Source organism: Pteropus alecto, unplaced genomic scaffold (genome assembly GCF_000325575.1).
Source record: "Pteropus alecto unplaced genomic scaffold, ASM32557v1 scaffold86, whole genome shotgun sequence".
NCBI classification, from domain to species: Eukaryota; Metazoa; Chordata; class Mammalia; order Chiroptera; family Pteropodidae; genus Pteropus; species Pteropus alecto.
This window is the reverse complement of record NW_006442109.1, coordinates 30,170,237-30,190,372: the sequence shown is the minus strand read 5'-3', so window position 1 is coordinate 30,190,372 and position 20,136 is coordinate 30,170,237. Positions and strand designations below refer to the sequence as shown.

At 32.7% G+C, this 20,136-nt stretch overlaps 1 protein-coding gene across 1 annotated transcript in view; it reads left to right on the top strand.

Moving 5' to 3' along the window:
• SPRED1 (sprouty related EVH1 domain containing 1) overlaps window positions 1–20,136 on the top strand; it is a 102,465-nt gene that overhangs the window by 32,858 nt on the left and 49,471 nt on the right. Inside the window, exon 2 of the mRNA XM_006920510.3 lies at window positions 13,540–13,714. Within this exon, the coding sequence (XP_006920572.1) occupies window positions 13,540–13,714 (175 nt within the window). The remainder of the gene's footprint in view (window positions 1–13,539; window positions 13,715–20,136) is intronic.

The following is a 20,136-nucleotide window of genomic DNA, read 5'->3' as shown; positions in this document are numbered from 1 at the left end:
CTAGAATTTTTTCTACCGCTGTCAGTGCCATTTTAGATGATATGCTGTTGTAGGATATCTTATTTGTTAAAAGCAGCAGTGCTTTTCAGATTTATAATTCATATTATTTAAAAATACATTTTTATTCTTATATAGTATATTATAATGAATAAATTACCTATAATCAAACAATATCAATATTCAGCTGATATTAATAAAGTGAATTATAATGAGCAAGCACGTCTTTAAATTAGATATGTATGTATGAAGTTGCCCTACTGTGTTTCCTGTCCTGTTTTGGGGTTTTTTGCTTGTTTATTTTTGAGTTAAGGATGCTAAGTAGCCTAATTCAGGTTTTATGAATTTTGATTTTTTAGTTTATCTGAAAACAACCCATTGAGAGTAGATATAGCAGACATCTTTTTGGTATTATCATTACCTGCATATGAAATATTGTTCATTAGTTGTAGTAGGGAGAAAGTTGTGATGGAACAGATAAGGTAAGTATTGAACATCAAGTCCTTGTTGCATATGAGGCACTATGGGTGGTACAGGGAAGTTTAAGATGTGGTCTATGGGAGAAGTTTGAAGTTAGATAGAAAATATTAGAAGAATCATAAGGGTAGTAATTGCCTAATGAAAAATATAAGTGATAAATACATTGAATTCACCAGAAAAAGCCTTTACAGCCTCTAGAAACCAGAATGAGAATTAAATGCCATTCTTCTATGTAGCTGTAAAGACCATTCCAGGAGAGAAAGTACAATCAAAGGTAGGGATATTCATGTGTTTATTTCTTAGATAGGTACTTAATTTATAAAAAAAGAGAAGGCATTAGGGATTAGCTGCAAGTGTTGTATGATAGCAAGTGAACATTCCAGATTTTTAGACCATCTTCTTTCAATATATGCTTACCTGACAACTTATTTTTATAATCATTGTAAGATTTCTCTGTCTAATATGAAAGCTGTTAGCTACATGTGACTATCAAGCACTAGTCAGAATTGACATGTGCTGTATATGTAAAATGTGTACCAATTTTCAAAGACTTGGTATGAAAAAAATGTAAAATATCTCACTTTATATTATTAAATGATATGTTGGATATTTTAGGTTAATTAAAATATATTATTAATATTAATTTCACCTGTTATTTGTAAAAAATTGAAATGAAATTCACAAATTTAACCATTTTAAAGTGTACAATTTAGGCATTTAATACATTCACATTGTTGTGCAACCACCATCTCTAGTTCCAAAATATTTTTATCACTCCAAAAACCCAAAAATTATATCCGTTACGCACTTACTCCCCTTTTCCTCCCACTCCCACCCCTATCTCCAGTTCCCTGGCAATCTCTTTTCTGTCTGTAGATTAACCTATTCGGGATATTTCATATAAATGTAATCATGATCTATGGATATGGCTTCTTTGATTTAGCTAATATTTGTGAGGTTCTACATTGTAGTATTTCAGTACTTCATTTTTTAAAAAAATAGATGTTACATTCATTATTAATAAAGTGTGGTATTGAGGTGTTCAACTATTATTGTAGATCTTTTTCTTCCTTCAGTTTTATCAGTTTTTACTTCCTATAGTTTGGTTTCTGCTGTTTGGTGCAGATATGTTTATACTTGTTACACCATCTTGACTAATTGACCCTTTTATCAATATTTATTGACCTTTAGTAAAACTATCTTCTCTGCTATTAATATAACAACCCTAGCTCTCTTTTGGTTATTGTTATTGTCTCATGGAGTATCTTTTTTTCCATCTTTTCCTTTTCAATCTGTTTTGTGGTGTTGGTTATAAATCGAATCTCTTATAGACAGTATATAATTGGGTCTTGATTATTTCCTTTTAGTTCTTTCTGCTAGTCTCTGCCTTTTGTTTGGAGAGTTTAATCTACTTACATGTAAAGTCGTTACTGATAATGAAGTACTTTTACTATTTCGCTGTTTGTTTTTTGTGTTTTATACCTTTTCTGTTCTTTATTTCCTCCATTTCTTTTTTAAGTATTTGATTTTTTTTATGTAGTGTATTTTTAATTCCCTTCTAATTTCTTATTCTCTATATATTTTTAGATATTTTCTTAGTGGTTACCATGGGGATTACAATTAACATCCTAAATTTATAACAACTTAAATTGATACTAACTTAGCTTAATAGGATATAAAAGCTCTGCTCCTATATAGCTCTCACTCCCTTTTATGTTGTTATTGTCACAAATTACATCTTTATACTTTAATGAGCCTATTAATATAGATTTATAATTATTGGAAACAAAAAGAAGTTACAAACCAAAAATACCTTAATGTTTTATATTTGTAGTAACCTCTTACCAGAGTTCTTTATTTCTTCATATGTCTTTGAGTAACTGTCTAGTGTTCTTTCATTTTATCCTGAAGTTCTCCTTTTAGCACTTCTTGTAGAGCTGATCTACTACTGGCAAACTTCCTCAGCTTTTTAGTTAACTGAGAATGCCTTAATTTCTCCTTCATTTTGAAGGACAGTTTTGCTGTGTATGGTTCTTGGTTGACAGTTCTTTTTCTTTTAGCACTTTAAATATGTCCTCTTACTGCTGCTGGCCTCCATTGTTATCTGTGTGAAATTGGCTCTTCATTTTATTGAGAGTCCTTCATATATGAATAGCTTTTCTCTTGCTGCTTTCAAGATTCTTTGTCTTTCAGCAACTCGATTATTTATTTGTCTTGATTTCTTTATCTTTTTTGGAGTTTAACTTCATGGAATCGTAGATGTGTACATCTTTTATCAAATATGGAAAATATTTTGGCCCTTATTCAGATACACTCTCTGCCCCTTTCTCTTCTCCCCTTCTGTGACTCTCCATTATACAGATGTTGATATATTTGATAGTGTCCTACAGATTTCTTCCACTCTGTTCATTTTTCTTCATTCATTTTTCTTTCTGTTACGCAGACTGGATCATTTCAGTTTATCTGTCTTGAAGCTGACTGATTCTTCTCCCTGCTTAAATCTGTTGAAACCTTCTAGTGAATTTTTCATTTCATTTACTGTACTTACTAGCTCTAAAATTTGTTTGATTCCTTTTTATTATTTCTTTATTGATATTTTTCACTTATTCACACATTGTTTTCCTGGTTTCCTTTACTTCTTCGAATATATTTAAGTCAGTTGAGTAAAAGTATTTGTGCTTCCTCAGGGACAATTTCTGTTAATTTCATCTGTGACTGGTCCATATGTTCATGTTTCATAAATTTTTGTTAAAAACTGAACAGTTTGAATATTATAATGTGATAACTCTGGAAATTACATACTTCCCAATCTTCAGGGTTTGTTTTTGTTGCTAGTTGTGGGCTGTAGTTGTTTGTTTAGTTACTTTTCTAAACTTTTTGTGAAGTCTTTATTCTTTGCCATGTGTGGTCTCTGGAGTCTTAGTGTCTTTAGCCTGTGGTCCTCTCATGGTTTGACAGAGATTTCCTTGAATACCAGAAGCAGGGGGGCGGGGCGGCAGGGTGGTGGAGAAGGAAGGAAAGGAAAAAGGAAAACTTCTCTCAATCTTTGTAGATTATCTCTGGATCAAGGCACTGCTTCAGTGCTTAGCTTTTTACAACTCCGCCTTACCCCTTACTTTCTGCTTTTGCTAAGCCTAGAGGTCAGAACCAAGATGAAAACTTGGGGTCTTCTCAGATCTTTTCAGAACATGTGTCCTGCCCTGGGTATGCATGTGGCTTCCTAAATTCCCCAGTATATGAGATCAGTTTTAATCAGCTCTAATTTTCTAAAGAATCTGTCTCCTTAGCTTTTCTTCCAGGCTTTTGGCACATCTATTGTTGGCCTCTGTAATATTTTGTCCCTAGCAGTAACTGGTAGTTCATAGCTGGTTTTTTGTTTGCTTTACAGTGTGCTTGAGGAATGCAAGTGCCAAGTGTTGGTCCTTCACATAGCTCTAGACAGAACTCTTTGAGACTAAGGTCTGTTCTGTTCCCTCCAGAATCAGGAACCAGGATCCCATGCTGAGAATACAGGCCTGTCTGTCATATTCAAGACCACTGCTGATGTGCAAGGGTGGGGAGTGGGGTTAGGCCAAAGACAAGTAAAAGTGCCACAAAGCTTTCCAACCATTTTTAAGTTGCCTTTTAATTTAGCTTTGCTTGGTCTCTGTAAACCTTTGACTGTTTTTCTAGAATTCTGACAGAATTTATCCTGACATTTTTTTGCTCTGTTTTTAGTATTTCTGTTAAGGGCGAGGTCCTTAGAGCAACTTTCACTGTCATCTGCATCTTTTTACTTTTTAATGGAACTACTAGAAAATTGAAGATTACATATATGGATTGCATTATATCACTATGGGACATCACTGCAGTAGAGTATCACATTTTCAGTGAAAATTGAATCCATTTATGTTGCATTTGGAAGGGAAAAATATCTAAAATTTTCAAAGGTCCTATAATTGCACAATTAGGATTAGCTATTTGCCATTATACTTTCTATTCCCTAAGTAGTGTGGCATTTTTAGAGGAACTCTGTAAATTTTCTTGTATAGGATGAAACATGGTTAATGTTGTGTAATTATGTACCTACATCACTGAAGTCTTCTAAATTTTGACTAGATTCTCATTTGATCAAGTAAGACATCTCGTGCTGTCTACTTTTGGAAAGCACTCTTGGGTATATATTTATAAGAGGAACTGAGCATTTCTCCTGCTTCATCTGATTTTTTTTTTTATTTCTGGATTCAACTGTATAAGTATTTATTAAATGCTTATTTTATGGAAATACTCTTAGGACTTATTTTCAATTTTGGCTGTATAAGGGCCTCTTAGATATTGGTGATTTTTAATGCTATATGTGAAGGTATTTCCTTTTTCTCAGGAGATTATTCCGCAGATTAATTTGGATCACCGCCTCTGACTCCATATCTTTTTAGCATCCTTGGCTCATTTACCTGATCCCTGAAGAATTTGCATCCTAGACATGCAGGGTTGCTAGCTTCCCTTGTTATTCCTCTGTTCCTTCCCATTAAATGCCAAGATGTTATACACATTCTCAGCATGAGTAAAGCTGTACTCTAAATACTTGCCTCCAGGTGCTTTTGAAACAGTGAGTGCTCTTCACTTCTACTAAACAAAGTTACATGTACAGAATCATATAGAAGGAGTTAGCAACATATCGAAAAGTTGTGGGTACTAAATATGAGGGATTCTGTTGGCTTGCTTAGTGAAAGCCATCTTATAATGTTGACAATGAAAGAATTACCTCTGGAGTGTCAACTGACTTTCCGTGAGTCTGTGCCCTCACTAGAGAGAGCTCTCTCAATGAAGCTCTTGCTATTGCCCCAAAGCAGTCAGAAGAATATTCATCTTAGTTATGAATCCACAGTTTTTTCATTAATATCTCTGGTAGCACAGGTAAGACCAAGCAATATAATTTTACTGAAGATCCCAAGAAACAAGAGTAATAGACTACTATACCTTCTTCCTACCTGGTGGAAAGGAACTTCTCATATAACTTCATATTGGTACAGACCAAGATATCATGTACCTAGTCTAAATTAGAAAAATGGAACAATCTCCTATTTTTGCTTTAAGAATATTAACCACAGCTAACCATAAAATATCAATTATTTGAGTCTCCTACATTTACATAGGGTACCTAACTCAATGATAGGCACCAGAGACTTCCCGAAGAGTAAGAAATAAAGCTAGATAACATATTACATTTTAGAGATTGTACAAATTCGGCTTGGAGTCTATATGAATAACTCTCTGTTAAACCTATGCCTGCTTTCAAAGGGCAAAATCATTTATCTCTTACCACCAAGGAACCCTTCTCAAGCAGATGTTTATTTCTCAAAGTCTCCATCTAAGGTGCAAGAGGACTCTTGTGCCTGTTTGTCTTCTGAGTTCGTATCGCCTCTCTTAAGTCATGCCTATTTTTGTATATTGAACATGAGAATTTCTAGCTTTTTTTTTTTTTTCCAGGAAATACCTTATTTTGCTGTCTACCCTTCCACAGAGCAACTGCTTCAAGTTTAGTAAAATGAGGCAATATCTTTAGAAGAATTACATGCATATGATGTGATTCGTGGTATGTTCTATAGAAGTATGTGGAGAGGGCTGGGATGCCAGGCTATATTTGAACAAGTCTGTACGACTGGGGAAAACTATAAATTATAAACTACTTCTATTAAAGGTGTCCCTCTTCTCTTATATCCAGTTTCTAGTAATGTTTAATAGTTGGATGGTAATGTTTACTTAAAATATTATTGTAGAGAACATAGGATGTTTTGTCACTGTAAGTATTCCTCTCTGGAGAAATATTATAAATTCTTTTGTATTGAACAAATCTTAAAGGATTCTAAGTATTTTTTCTTTCTCCCTCTTTTGTTTTTTTGTTTTGTTTTGGTTTTTTTTTGTTTTGTTTTGTTTTGTTTTTTGAGAGTTTGGGTTATTTTGTTTGATACTATTATAGTCTGAAGGTTAGAAGTCCAAATAATCTCACTGGGCTAAAATCAAGGTATTTATTGGAAGGACTGCATTCTTTCTGAGTGGAGGATCTGGGGAAGAATCCGTTTCCTTGCTTTTTCCAGCTTCTGGAGGCCTGCATTCCTTATCTCATGACTCTTCTTCCATTTTCAGAGCCAATCGGCGTAGTATCTTAAAATTTCTCTTATTCTGACTTCCTCTTCTGCCTCCCCTTCCCACTTTACCCACTTTAACTGACCTTATATTTGCTATTGTTTTCATTTTCTTAATGTTACTTAACATATTTTGTTCCTTTGAAAGTGTAATAATTTTCTTTGAGAGAGGATAATGGAACTCCACTTAGTATTCAGGTAACTAATTTGCTAGGAAATGTCATCTCAATAAATTTATAAATTATAGAACTAAAAATCTATTGCAGAGCAGCATTGCCCTTTAGACCAAATGTTCTTAATCTCAGGTTTGTGAACTCCTTGGAAGGGACTGTAAACCTCCAAATTGTATTCAAATATAAGTTTTTAGCCATATGTATTTTTTCTTCAGGGAAGATAGTTCATATAGTTTTGTCACAATTGCAACAGCAGCAATGATTAATTACCCTGGTACCTCAATTTAAGAACCATTACTACACAAAACCAACAAAATTATTTATACTGCTCTAGTTTTTTCTCAGATCTGTTTCCTAAATTTGTATACATTTCTAATTGCCTGTTGGTCATTTATAATGTTATAACTGTTCTTAAACTTAACATTTCTAAAACACTTTCCTTTGTATTTCTCTCCTTTTTTTTCCTGTTACTCTCTCCTATCTTTTTCTTTGAAAAAGATAACATCTTGGAATCAAACTGCCCTCAACATGGAGTCCATCCCACCACTTCTGGACTCCATGTTGAGGGCAGTTTGATTCCAAGATGTTAAAAGTCCTTACTTGTAATTTTTTTCTTTTACCTTTCAGACACAGAGCCTGCTCATTTCTCTTAACTTAGTAATAGCGTTCCAGTTTTTAGATGGGTACATGTTACCGGGAAGTACAGACTACATTTCCTGGCTTCTCGTATTAGATAGGTTTGATGTTGAGACAATGTGCTATAAACAAGTATCTATGTAACTATTTATATTTATTAAGATATTTTATTATGTAAAATTTGTTATAATAACTTTCTTAGTAATCTCTGCCCACAGTCTCTCCTTGTTATGCCTTTTTTTTTTTTTTAAAACTTTCAAGCTGTGTAAATCTTTATTAAATACCCTCCTTTGGTGGGAAACTTCTTAGATAAGGATATAAATTACATATATTATCAACATTGTTGTAATAATTTGGTAGTTTTTTGGTGACGATATAATTGAGCACTATTTGAACTAACTGTTAAATATATCAATGAAGTTAAAAAAAAAAAACAAACCAAACCTGGAAGTTTTAAAGCATGGAAGCATGGAAGGGTAGAAAAGTTTAGAACGTGGATTCGCTTAGGAGTGAGATAGGGAAGTTTTCTGTTCCAAATCCATGCTTGAGCAGAATGGGCCCTTGAAACCAGAAGACATTAATGGAGACGGGGTCTCAGTTCACCCACACTATACAACACCTGTGAAGACCTGGTGCCTTTGCCCAGGAGAATAGAGTATCACATGAACAGAAGATCACATGTAGCTGAGAAACAAAGACCAAATTGGATTTGACTTCTGGGCAGTGGAAAAGGACTAGTGTGTGCAATAATTCAGTATAAATATATGAATACTTGCTCTGCCTGACATAGGTGATTTTAGGGACTTTCTTAGTTTCACAGAAAATAGAGTATTCTGTTTGCTGAAATCACTTTAAAAAGAAAAAAAATCGGATGTAAAAGGTTTAAAATAGGTACGTATGAGATCTTACAAAAAGTCAATAGCATAAATCATAAAGGAAAAGAAATATATTTGACCATGGTAAAATAACTTTTTTCTTCAAAGGCGACATTAAAAAAGTAAAAGAAGCCACAGATTGGAAGAAGATATTTATAATTCACATAACTAGCAAAGAATTAGTATCTATAATATAAAGAATTTATGCAGATAAATAGAACAAACACTTAGTTGAAAATTTGAGATAAGTATAGGAAGAAAGAATAGAGCAAGAAGGCAGTTGGGTGGATATATAATAGGCTTGGTAATAACAGCAGGAGGGTTCTACAAGGGAATAAAGAAACTAAAAAAAAAATGCCAGTTTCCGTGTAGACAGCTGCAACTATTAGAGCTTGTAAAAATTTTTATAACTATACCCTTAATTTAATAAGAAATATCTTGCCAACATGCAAATTTGAAACTATAACCATAATTTGCATTTGTCCATTAAATGCAATAAAGTATAACTCGAGAGTTAGTTATTCTACATCATATATAACACAGTATTGCTATTTCAAAAGAAACTACATGGATCAATATAAATGAGGCAGAATTTTACTTTTGTGTTTGGTTCTCTTTTTGCCTTAACTTTATTGAAATACCAGTTGAAAATTTAGAAAACAAAGCTCATGGTTGCTATTAAGAATTTTAGATATCTTAGAATATTTATTTGTAGTTATAACCCCATCAACAAGTCCTCTTGTTTCGTCCTCCAGAATAGATTCAAATCAGTCTATTCCTGTGTCTATTATTACCACCCTAATCCAATCCAACATTACCTCTCACCTGGACTTCTACATTAGTTGTCTAATTCCCCTACTGTGGGTGAAAGAATATACTTGGTATAATTGTTCAAATGAGATGAGAGATGAGCAGTTGAGGAACAATTTAGATTTTGAATAAAATAAAAGAAACCAAGCAACATTTTATAAGAGCCTCTTCATTTCATTAGAATGTAAGCTAGATTGAAAAGTCGTTATGTATGTAGTCCATTACCAAGTGAAGAATAGAACTTGAAGTATTTTTGAAAATAATATTAAAGAACTAATTACTGTCATTTGACTTTAGATAAATCACTGGGAACAAATGCCTTTTAATTAAGTATTTTAAAGAAACTCAAGAGTGAAATTTCTGAGGGTTTTTTTTTTTTTTTCGGCAGTAAGAGTAAGTTGTCATTTTAAGTGGCTGCTGTGTCAGAGACTGATTGCAAATATGAAACCCAGAGAGTAAAAATTCAACAGATTTTGGATTTTTAATTCTGTAATGGTAAATCTTATTTTTCTTTATTTTCCACATTAAATTAGGCTTCTGTTGTTTACATGGTCAGGAGAATTAGTTTATTAATACTTTAAATAGAAGAATTCAATTTGATTTCTTGCTCTTAAGTCACTTTCATCTAAGAAAGGGATGATCAGTGCAAATTTTATGCTACAAGGCAGAGTATGACAAAGTTTGTAAGAGCTGCTATTAGTCTTTGTGAGTGGTTGCATGTTTTAGACAAGAGTTACTGCTTTTATTTGGGAAAAGAGAAGGACATTTGAAGGCAAGGAGGTTATGAGATTAAAAACACAGTTGAAAGAAAACATTAACCTTGGCAAGAATGAAGGCCTATCAAAAAAACAAAAACAAAAACCCACCATTACTGAAACAACTTGAGGAATTTTATGGTAAGTAGTCTAGTCTTAGGTCATGAAGTTGAAAGCTGAGTTGTTAAATTATAAATTAGTGAAGGCTATGGTGTAGGGGAATACAGATTTATCTAAGCTTCTGGACTACTTTAAAGCTTGAAGGAGCAACTTGAATAGATAAGGGAAACTTGTATTTGGTACAGTTGAAAACATGAAATTCAAACAAAGTTTGTATAAATTACTGGCCACCTTTAAAACCTCTTTTGTTGTATTAAGGTGAACAGTGAATCACTCAACCTTACTCTTCCAGTAAAGAAATCTTTATCTGATTTTCCTAGAAAGAACAGTACATCTCGTCTAGGTGGCACATTTTTATAAAGTAAAATAACTAAAGAAGATGGGGGCAGTAAGAGGAATTATGTTAGGGGTACTTTTGTTTAAAACATTTATACACTGTTAAAAATAACATTATAAAATTTTTACAGTATCTTGGGTAAAGCCACAGTTTAGAATGTGGGTTTTTAATGTATTTAAATTACTTTTAACTCATAAATACTAAGTAATTTTTGAAGAAACTCAGAAATGAAGGGAAAATACCTAATTTCACTATCCTAAAATAACCACTAAGTGTTTTAAAATATATATTTTTAATAGTGTGCATATTTTAATATTTTTAAAATATAAAATATGCCCGAGAAGCATACAAACTGTAAATGAGGAAATTAGTAAGATTCAAAGATGACAAAATAAGAATCTGTGCCCTAAAGAGGATAACTACTCCCACATTCTGAAGTCAAAATATACCTTGAGCTTCTAAATTGGGTATTTTACTTCTTGGGTCTTCTAAGTCTTATGGAATCTAGTATAAAATTCTTAACATTTCCCAGTTTACTACATAATTATACGAGAAGGAGGAGTCAGGATCCTGTAGTAAAATAGACACTTAAATGGTAATTGGGAACTTGAATTTAGATTTTGACTCACTTCTACCTTCCTGACTTTAACTTCACTGAACTTCAGATGTGTTGAGCTTTAAATGAATGAGTTTAGTTCATAGACATTTAATTTGAACCTAATATGTCTAAGTTAATGAGCTATGCTTCTGGTGTATCCTTAGACTTAGATTCTTGGTAAACCAAATGACTACCATTTAGTATTGATTCTATCCCTCCAACTTGGTTCCCACTGTAATAAGCTTCCCCAGCTTCTTGGGATGCATATCATGTTTATAGTAGAAGTACTTGTTCCATCCTATCCCAGGAGGATTCCAGTTTGATACTTATGTCAGCCCACCCTTTATGTACCCACACCTTCATTGACCAGTTCTGAGTTGAATATTGGTAAGAACTGGGCCCAAACAAGAATTAGAGCCTCTGAATAACTGAATAATAAAAAGCTTAGGTTATATACCAATAAAACTAAAGACTTTCAGAGCTTCTACCTAAAGAATTATTTTGACCCCAATAGTAGAGAATTATAGTTGATCATGTAAATTTTATTTTTTCCTAGGTCCTACTTGACTTTCAGTTACCAGGATGATAACTACTTCAATTTAAAATTCTTCATTGCAATAATAACTAATACTTTCATAGTGTTTATTATATCAGGCATTGTTTACATTTATTAAAGATAGATTCTGTAACTTCTCAAGGTCACACAGCGAGTAAGTTGTTGAGCCAGGATCCAACTTAAGAAAGTTGGACAGACTATTCACTCAGTCACGGCACAGTACAGCTTTAAAAGTGTATAGCTCTCTTACAGAAGACGTGTCAGAATATACAAAGAACTTCTAAAAATCAGTAATAAAAGACTGCATAATAAAAAAATGGTCAAAAGACTTAAAAAGATGGTACATAAATGGCCAATAAGGTTATGAAAAGATGCTCAACATCATGAGTCATCAGGGAAATGGACATTAAAACCACAGTGGGTTACCACTACATACTCACTACAATGAATAAAATTTAAAAGTTTGAAAATACCAAATATTGGCGTGGATGTGGAACAACTGAAACTATCATACATTACTGATAGGAATGTATAATTGTACAACTACTGTGGAAAATAGTTTATTAGTTTAGAGTTAAATATACTACTATGTGACCCATCAGTTCCATTCATAGGTAATTAAGAGAAATAAAACATCTGTCTACAAAAAGACTAGTACTAGAATGTTTATAACAGGTTATTCATAATAGTCAACAACTAGGACCAATCCAAATACACATTAATGTACAAAAATAAATGAAATGTAATATATTTATTCAGTGAGAGGACTACTTAGCAGTAAAAAAGAATGAACTACTAATACAACAACATAATTAGTGAAAGAAGTCAGACCTAAAGGGTGCAAGTAGTAATTCTGTTTGATTCCATTTATATGAAGTCTCATAACAGGCAAAACTAATGTTTATATTAGAAATCAGAACCACGGTTACCTGTTTGATGGGAAAGAGGTTTATGGGAATTTTCTTGAAGTCATTAAAATCTTCTATGTTTTGATTATTATGTTGGTTATGCAGATGTATACATTTGCCAGAATTTGTTGAATTGTGTATTTAAGTTCAGTATATGTTACTGTGTGTAAAATATACCTCAATAAAGTAAATATGTAAAGTAAAAAAGCAAGGGGGAGATTTCACACCAACACTATGACAAGAGGAATAACTGACAACCTAATACTTGGAACGTACAGAGATACTAAGTACCACAGAACTATTACATAGACCCTTGTTTGATAGTCCTAATAACCAAGACAAATTTAAGTTACATTTAGTATAATTTTCTAAGATGTCAGCAAGGTATACTATTTTTAGGAAGGGTTTCATCAATAATTAAAAGTTTTAGAACAAAAATGCTTAGATGTCAGTTGTCTAGAACATTAGTATATGAGACACATTTCTTTGATTTTCTGTAAAGAATGATTGTGATTAATATTGGGAAATGATTCTGAATGGAACTAGAATGTAGTTTCTTTAAGAATGGAGTCTGCCAAAAAGAAGGTATGAAAGGTTTCTACACACTAACTTGCTTGATAAGTTACTGAAAGAGAACATTTGCTTTCATATGATTTGTGTGATTTCGATTCCCAGTCGTTGGAAGACATGGAAAAATGGGATATTTGAGTTTCAGCATTTTATTTATAATATATTCCAGAAAAGTTAGAAACTTAGAGATGTCACTATTAAATGTCCCAAAATACAGCAGTAATTTGTCCTGATTATATTGCAGCAGGTAAGTATATACAGGCAAGTTTGATGATGGCCTGTGTAATTTGACAGTGTTTGTCTCTGGGGTTTTTCATGACTTGTTTCATAGCAATCAAATGTGCTTGAACTATTCAGATGATGAATTGAAATAAGAGTTCTGTAGCTTTTTATTGTGAGGTTAGTCCTCAAAATAAAGGTTAACCTTTTAAATTTAGTTTGTGGGTTTTGACTTCTTTCAAGTCGATTACTTTCTGTGGACTATCATGGAAGTAGTAAACACTATAGTTACCAGCCATTAACTAATGTAGTCTTTACTGACAGCTTGGCTGGTTTTTGTTTATGGAAAAGCTAATTTGTAATCTTTGCATCTATTTTAGTAATAGTTATGCACGAGTGCGAGCTGTGGTGATGACCCGGGATGACTCAAGTGGTGGATGGTTACCACTTGGAGGGAGTGGACTAAGCTGCGTTACTATCTTCAAAGTCCCTCACCAGGAAGAGAATGGCTGTGCTGATTTTTTTATCCGCGGAGAGCGACTCAGGGACAAAATGGTAATTAATAATGCATTTATTGCTATAATTTTAAGATTCTATAGAAATAATGATCTATTTAAAATTACAATTAGTGGACCATAATTTATGAGAATGATTTTTGCCCAGGAACAGTGATTGTTTCTGGAGCTCTTCAGGACAGTGAAATAAGCCTGTTTCTTTGCAACTGGGACTGACATTAATATAACACATGTTAGAGGGAAGCTGCTTTTCTGGTTAGGTTTAATGCAAGAACATTTATGGATAGTACCCCTAGTTATCAAACCAGGTACACTCTGCTTCCCCTTCTCCCCACTATTCCCTGGACTGGCAAGCTATAGTCCACAGGCCAAATCTAGGCCTGTCACCTATTTTCATATGGCCCATGAGTTAAGAATGGTTTTAGCACTTTTAAATAATTGAAAATAAAGAAGAGTAATAATTGTATGACATGTGAAAATTATATGAAATGCAAATGTCAGTGTCCATAAATAAAGTTTGATCCATAAATAAAGTTCGATTGGAATATAGCCACCAAGCTTATTCATTTACATTTTGTCTATGGAGGCTTTTACACTACAATGACAGAGTTGAGTAGTTGCGACAGAGACTGTAAACATTTGAACCCTTAAACAGAAACATTTTGCTGACAGTCACCCTAGATTTCTGTGTTCTCTGGTTCTTTTTCTTCATTTCCTATTAATCTAGTTATTCTAGACTTATAAGAGTATCTGGTGGCCAGCCTAGTTTTTGTCACTATCTTCTATTCAGATGAGTGTTTTCTTACATCCATGTACTTTTAAATTTGAACCTAACCTTTGGTAATGTTAGCTATTTACTTTTTAATTAGTGTAGAAAATTTTCTCTTGTATTTCATTTGTGAGCTAAAAAAAACAACTCTGTAATCATATCTGAAAAGCTGAGTAATGTTAGTGTTATTCCTATATCAAGTAAAAGGAGAGCATACACTTAGAAGAAAAACGAGAAAAGTGCCAAAACTTTTAAGACCCTTGAAAATAACTAGAATTCCTTTAAATATGTATTTGTAGACTGGTTTGTGAGCCTATTTAATATACATGATATTTCTATTGAATATGTTTTAAATTTCAAATAATTCTTTAATATATATGAACATTTTTTAATAAACCTACTTTTAATTTGGTTCTTGGTTTCTGGATATTTTTTACTACTGAATTATTTCAGTGATTTAGAAAGTTGCCTAACTTGCCCCAGTTCCTGCCTCAGTTAAAAGGAGATTTATCCTGAATCCTCTTGAAAACCTTCTAACTGTAGTTTTTTGTGAGTTTATGATTCACTCCTGACAGTGTATCGCAATTAATCAGAATGTGCTTTTAGGATTATAGGAAGGAACTCCAGTTAAATTCAGAAGTGCCTATAATAAATTTAATATGTCCTCTGTAACAGTTTAAATATTTAAAGGTGATTCTGGCCTTGGATAAGATGGTGGCTGGCATATGCTAATGCTTATTTAAAATACATCTTCGTAGATTTCCGAGAAAGAGTTTATAGTTATCTATCCAAAGTATAATGCATTTCATGTGAGCTAATGATAACTGGGAACTGGGAGAAATTGTAAATTTTAATAGTGAAGGCATTTTTTAATAGTAAAGATAGAAAAAGTGAAGAAAAATGTCAAAGGCAGAAAAAGAATTTGAGAAAAAAGCTTGTTATCAAAGACAGCTCAGACTGATGGATTAGGTGGTTGTTCAGAGTATGGCTCGGACATAAAGCTAGTGAGAATGAACCTGGGATTCAAAAAGATCACAAACTTATTCTCTATGACAGGATTTAAAAAAATAGCCCATAACCTAATCCTAGGGTTTAGAATCATAATAGACTAACAAGAAAATATGTTCTTCTGATAGAAGCACTGACTTAGGAATCAGAACACCTGTTGTTTCACCTAACCATTTCTTCTTGAGGGAGCTTGTTATTTGTGAAACAGGGATGGTAAATATGTCTCAGTGTAGATAAAAAGGGAAAATCATTCTGTTGAAAGGTTGACATTTTTATAGAGATTAGCTATCTAATAAAGCATTTTAGATTTTGGGGACTTGTATGATCAAAGACAGAGGCAATAATGCATGGCTATAAATTGAAAATGGCAAAGTCTTGTGTGTTTCAAGATAAATAAGACAATGACATTGAAATAAGTAGATTAATTGCCCCCTCTGCTGGGTAATAGATTTCTGACCAAGATACTTCTGAAGCAATACCGAATTAAAGTATATATTCATTTTCATTGTGACTGCTTTGGGGGAATCGTTAATATCCCAAGTCTCTCTATGTATTTATCAGTTGGGTTTATTTTAATTCATTTTTGGTGTTTTAGTTTTTTAATTTTTCTAAACTTAAAGAACTCTGTGACTGTTGAATCTATAAATTTACAAAGTTCCCAAGTTGATAGTTTTCTTTAAAATTCTACTTGGTGAGTAAACTGCATTTTAATTTTGTTCCTATGTAATAGTTAATCATGTAAAAGATATTTGTCAAAAACTGTGTTTCTGTATCCATTTGTCTGTAGGTCACATCTTAGAATCCTGTACCTTAGATAAATTCTAGAAATAAAGTGAGATAACCTGCCCCTCATACCCTCATGGTACAGTTTATAGGTTACTGTTTTGATACTCTAAATTAGAGCTTCCCAAGCTGTGTGCCATAAATAAAAGTGGTTGGAGCCTTCAGGCTGGTTGCCTCTTAACTAATAGCAAATTAGTCTCTCCTGGTTGCCTTATAAATGTTATTTTTTAAAGTATGTCTTAGGAAAAAGTTGGAAAGCACTGCTCTGTATAGTTGGCTTTCATACTTTATTGACAGTTGAGAAGGAATTAAAAAGAAACACCAGGCTTATTGTACCCTAAGATAATCAAAGTGTAGTGCCTTTGTCTCAAATACTAGGGGATGGAATGGTCTTTGAGAAGGATAGATTCTGAGAACCACCTTTCTTGATCTGTATGAGTTATAACCTTCATTTCCTCATAGCCTTGATTTCTTCCTTTAATTCTTTAGTGTAAGTTAGTATTATCTTGGATCACATTTTTTTAAATGCTAGCTGAAATTTAACTGTTAACTTGTATAGATAATCTTTACTGTAGAGCTCCACATTCCCCATGATAGAAACTTTCTGTTTTGCATTCACTTTTCATTAGATACAACAGCAGCTCTTCTCTGTTAGTATGACACTTCTATTTTATAAGCAGATATTTTATCCAGATAGTTTACCATATGTATGGGTTATATTATTTGACCATTTTTAGCTGAATCGTATGTGATATGTAAATTTAAAACATTATTATTATATACCCGTAGCATTTTTATAAGTGGCTGAATAAGCCGTCAATAATGACATTAAAATTTTGCTAAAATATTTACTATGAAACAGTTTTATCTACTAAATTAGATATTCTTAATTTCATGTAGAGAGCAATAAAATGCTGTAAAATTTAATTAAAGTTATTGCTTTTTAAAAGCACATAAGACAACAAAAAATGGAATAGGCTACATAGAAGGATACAGTAGAACCTTTTACAACATCCGATTACTTACGATGTTATGTGGAAACAAGAAAAAGTCACTGTGCTATGTCAGCAAAGTTATAAGATAGCTATCATTATAAACTTTAATAGTGAGAGAGGTAATAATGAAATGAGGAAAGAGAAAACCAGAAACATTTCAAGTTTAGGAAGTTGCCTATAAAATAATAGTTCTGTTTAAAATGACACATTTTAAAAATGGGATTTCTTTCCAGTTATTAGAATTAGAGCCTAAAACAAAATTAAGAGTATTTGTTTTCTAGGAAGAAAATAAAGTAGTTATAATATAGGAGTAACTTTATTAAAGATGAGACTCATCCCCTTTTCACCATAGGAATCTCTAAAAGACCAGGGAAACATCTTTCTGCCTTGAATTGAACTTTATAAAAGTACAGAACAACAATTTTTGCTTAGCTTTTCCTAATGTGCCTCTTTGAGTTATTCCATTGTGAACCATAGTTTTTCTACAGAGCTCTTCCTCCACTAAAAACCAATGGCATTAACTAGTTTTCCCTTTAAGATTCGGCAGCCTGTCTTTTTAAAGATACTGGTTCTCCTATTCAGCATAATATCACAGTTAGCGGGAGAAAAAAAGTGGCAGTGGAAGTAGAGATGGTATCCACATTTTTATTGTGCCTTATTCTCCTTACAGAGTATTACTCTGTCACTCACATATATAAATAAATCCCTGTACTGACACTGTGTACCATTCACATTATCATCCTCTAGCTTTCGTTTTCATCTATTGACCTGAGCAGTTCCTTCCTAGAGCCAACTTTTCCACATCTGAACCTCATCATTATTCTTGGCTACTTTGCTTTGCACAGTCTTGACCTTCTGGTCTTCATTTCAGCAGGCTGCTTTCCTGGATCTGGTTGTTAGCCAGAACTGTTCCATTTGAAGAATTTTACAATTTCCTGTCATTTTTTTATTCTCTTTTTCTTGCTTTACAATTTCATGCTTACTCTATTACTTTGTGCCTCCTATTTTCTCCCAATTTCACTAGATTTCTCTGGCTTGAATATCTTTTTCTATTTTCTTTTTAAATCTAGTCTAAAATTTTTTTGTCAGTCGTTTAAAACTACTCATTCATATTTCAGTAGACAATATGTTGCCTAGTTTTTACCTTACTTTACACTAGAGGAACTTCATTGAATCCTACATTATTAAAGGAGAATACTCTTTTTAAAGGCAAGTCTTTCATGTAATATTGATAAGCTACTGTGTGCTAGACACTATTCTAGGCTGGGGATATGTAAATAAATGACAGAAATTCTAATTTTTGAGAGAATATACATTCTGGTGAGGTACAAAGAAATATTACAATAAATAAATAAGTAAAATGAACAGTATGCTAGGCAGTTATAAGTACTATGTCAAAGTTTATGTAGTAGGCAATAAAAAAAAAATCAAGGGAAGGGAGTTTTTTGTGGGAGGAACTTTTATAATCTGTCCCTTACTTCCTTTGTCTTGAATCTCTGCCTGTTTCCAATGTCAGTCACTGCAATAATGTTGCCTTACTTAGTTATTAATGGTTCACCGAAGCAAGCATTGAATTTATGGAAATGCCCACCCCTCTTTTTCATTAACTAAATAACTATAAGAATAGCATACTAAGAGTTTATGTGGAGAAGAGAATATATACAGTTAGCTTGCTAGTTCTGAGGAAACAATGTCAGGAACAATTTCATTTTTACTGTCTACGGGTAAGTCACAGAAAATAGGAAAATTGAGTTAGAAAGTACCTTGGGCAAACCAGTTTTTATGTGAAGGATTGGAATTGGAAGAAATGATAATGACAATGATAATAATAACAACAACATTCATCTAGTCCAAAATTACCTGTTCATTTTAGGGTCAGTTTATTGAAAAGATAAATTGTACTATTAATGTCTTTTGTACAACCACAAATTTTGTGACTTTCTCTTGGCAGTTGTTTTACAACAGTTAATTCTTTAATATTGCCAGTATTGCCTGAGGAGGAAAAAAACCCGCCTGTTAGCATATTTATTATCTTTTTTTTGGAGCTGTTTCCTAAAATTTAAGATTTAGAGTTATGTCTTGTGTTTCCTTCCTAGTTGCTTTTTTGCCTCTTTTTAGAAAATTTCAGCTTAACACAACTTTCCTTCAGTACTCTCTTTACTGACTATACTGCACTTCCTCTTTATTATTCGGTTGGTTTGTCTTAAATTAATATTGTTCTATTCTTTAATTATTGATTTATATTGATCGATCTGGTCTGTCAGGCCCATCAAGATTATCTTGGCGGCTTCTTTCTCTTTTAAACCTGATTGTGATATATTTCACATCCCTTGCATTACAGTCGAGCTGCCTTTAAACTGTTATAATAGTTAATAGGTTCCTTAATAGCTAAATTAAAGTCCATACTCTTTGATCTCAAATTATTGGTCTTACTTATTAACTTTCTAAATATTTCTTCACTACTTTTGCTCTGTTAGAATCTAAATTATCATCTGAATGTAGCATGCTTTTAACTGGTTGATGATATTCTTTTAATTAATCAATAGCTGTTTGAGTGCCTTTTATTTGCTAGACTTCTTGTATTAGTTTACTTGGGCTGCCATAAAAAAATGCCATAGACTGGCTGGCTTAAATAGCTAAAATTTGTTTTTTCATTTTTCTTGAGGCTGAGAAATCCAAGATGTTGGTGCTCATTGACTTGGTTTCTGTTGAGAGCTCTCTTTGTAGACTTCAGAAGGGTACAGTTCAATCCATATCACTTCCTATACAGTTGTACTCTTTAATCTGTCTGCTAATACTAGTTTTTTCCTCATTAGTCTTTACTCCTCCTTTTTTGGTATATTTTTGCTCATTCTTTCAGAACGCTAAACATTTATATATATATTTTTTATATATATTATATATATA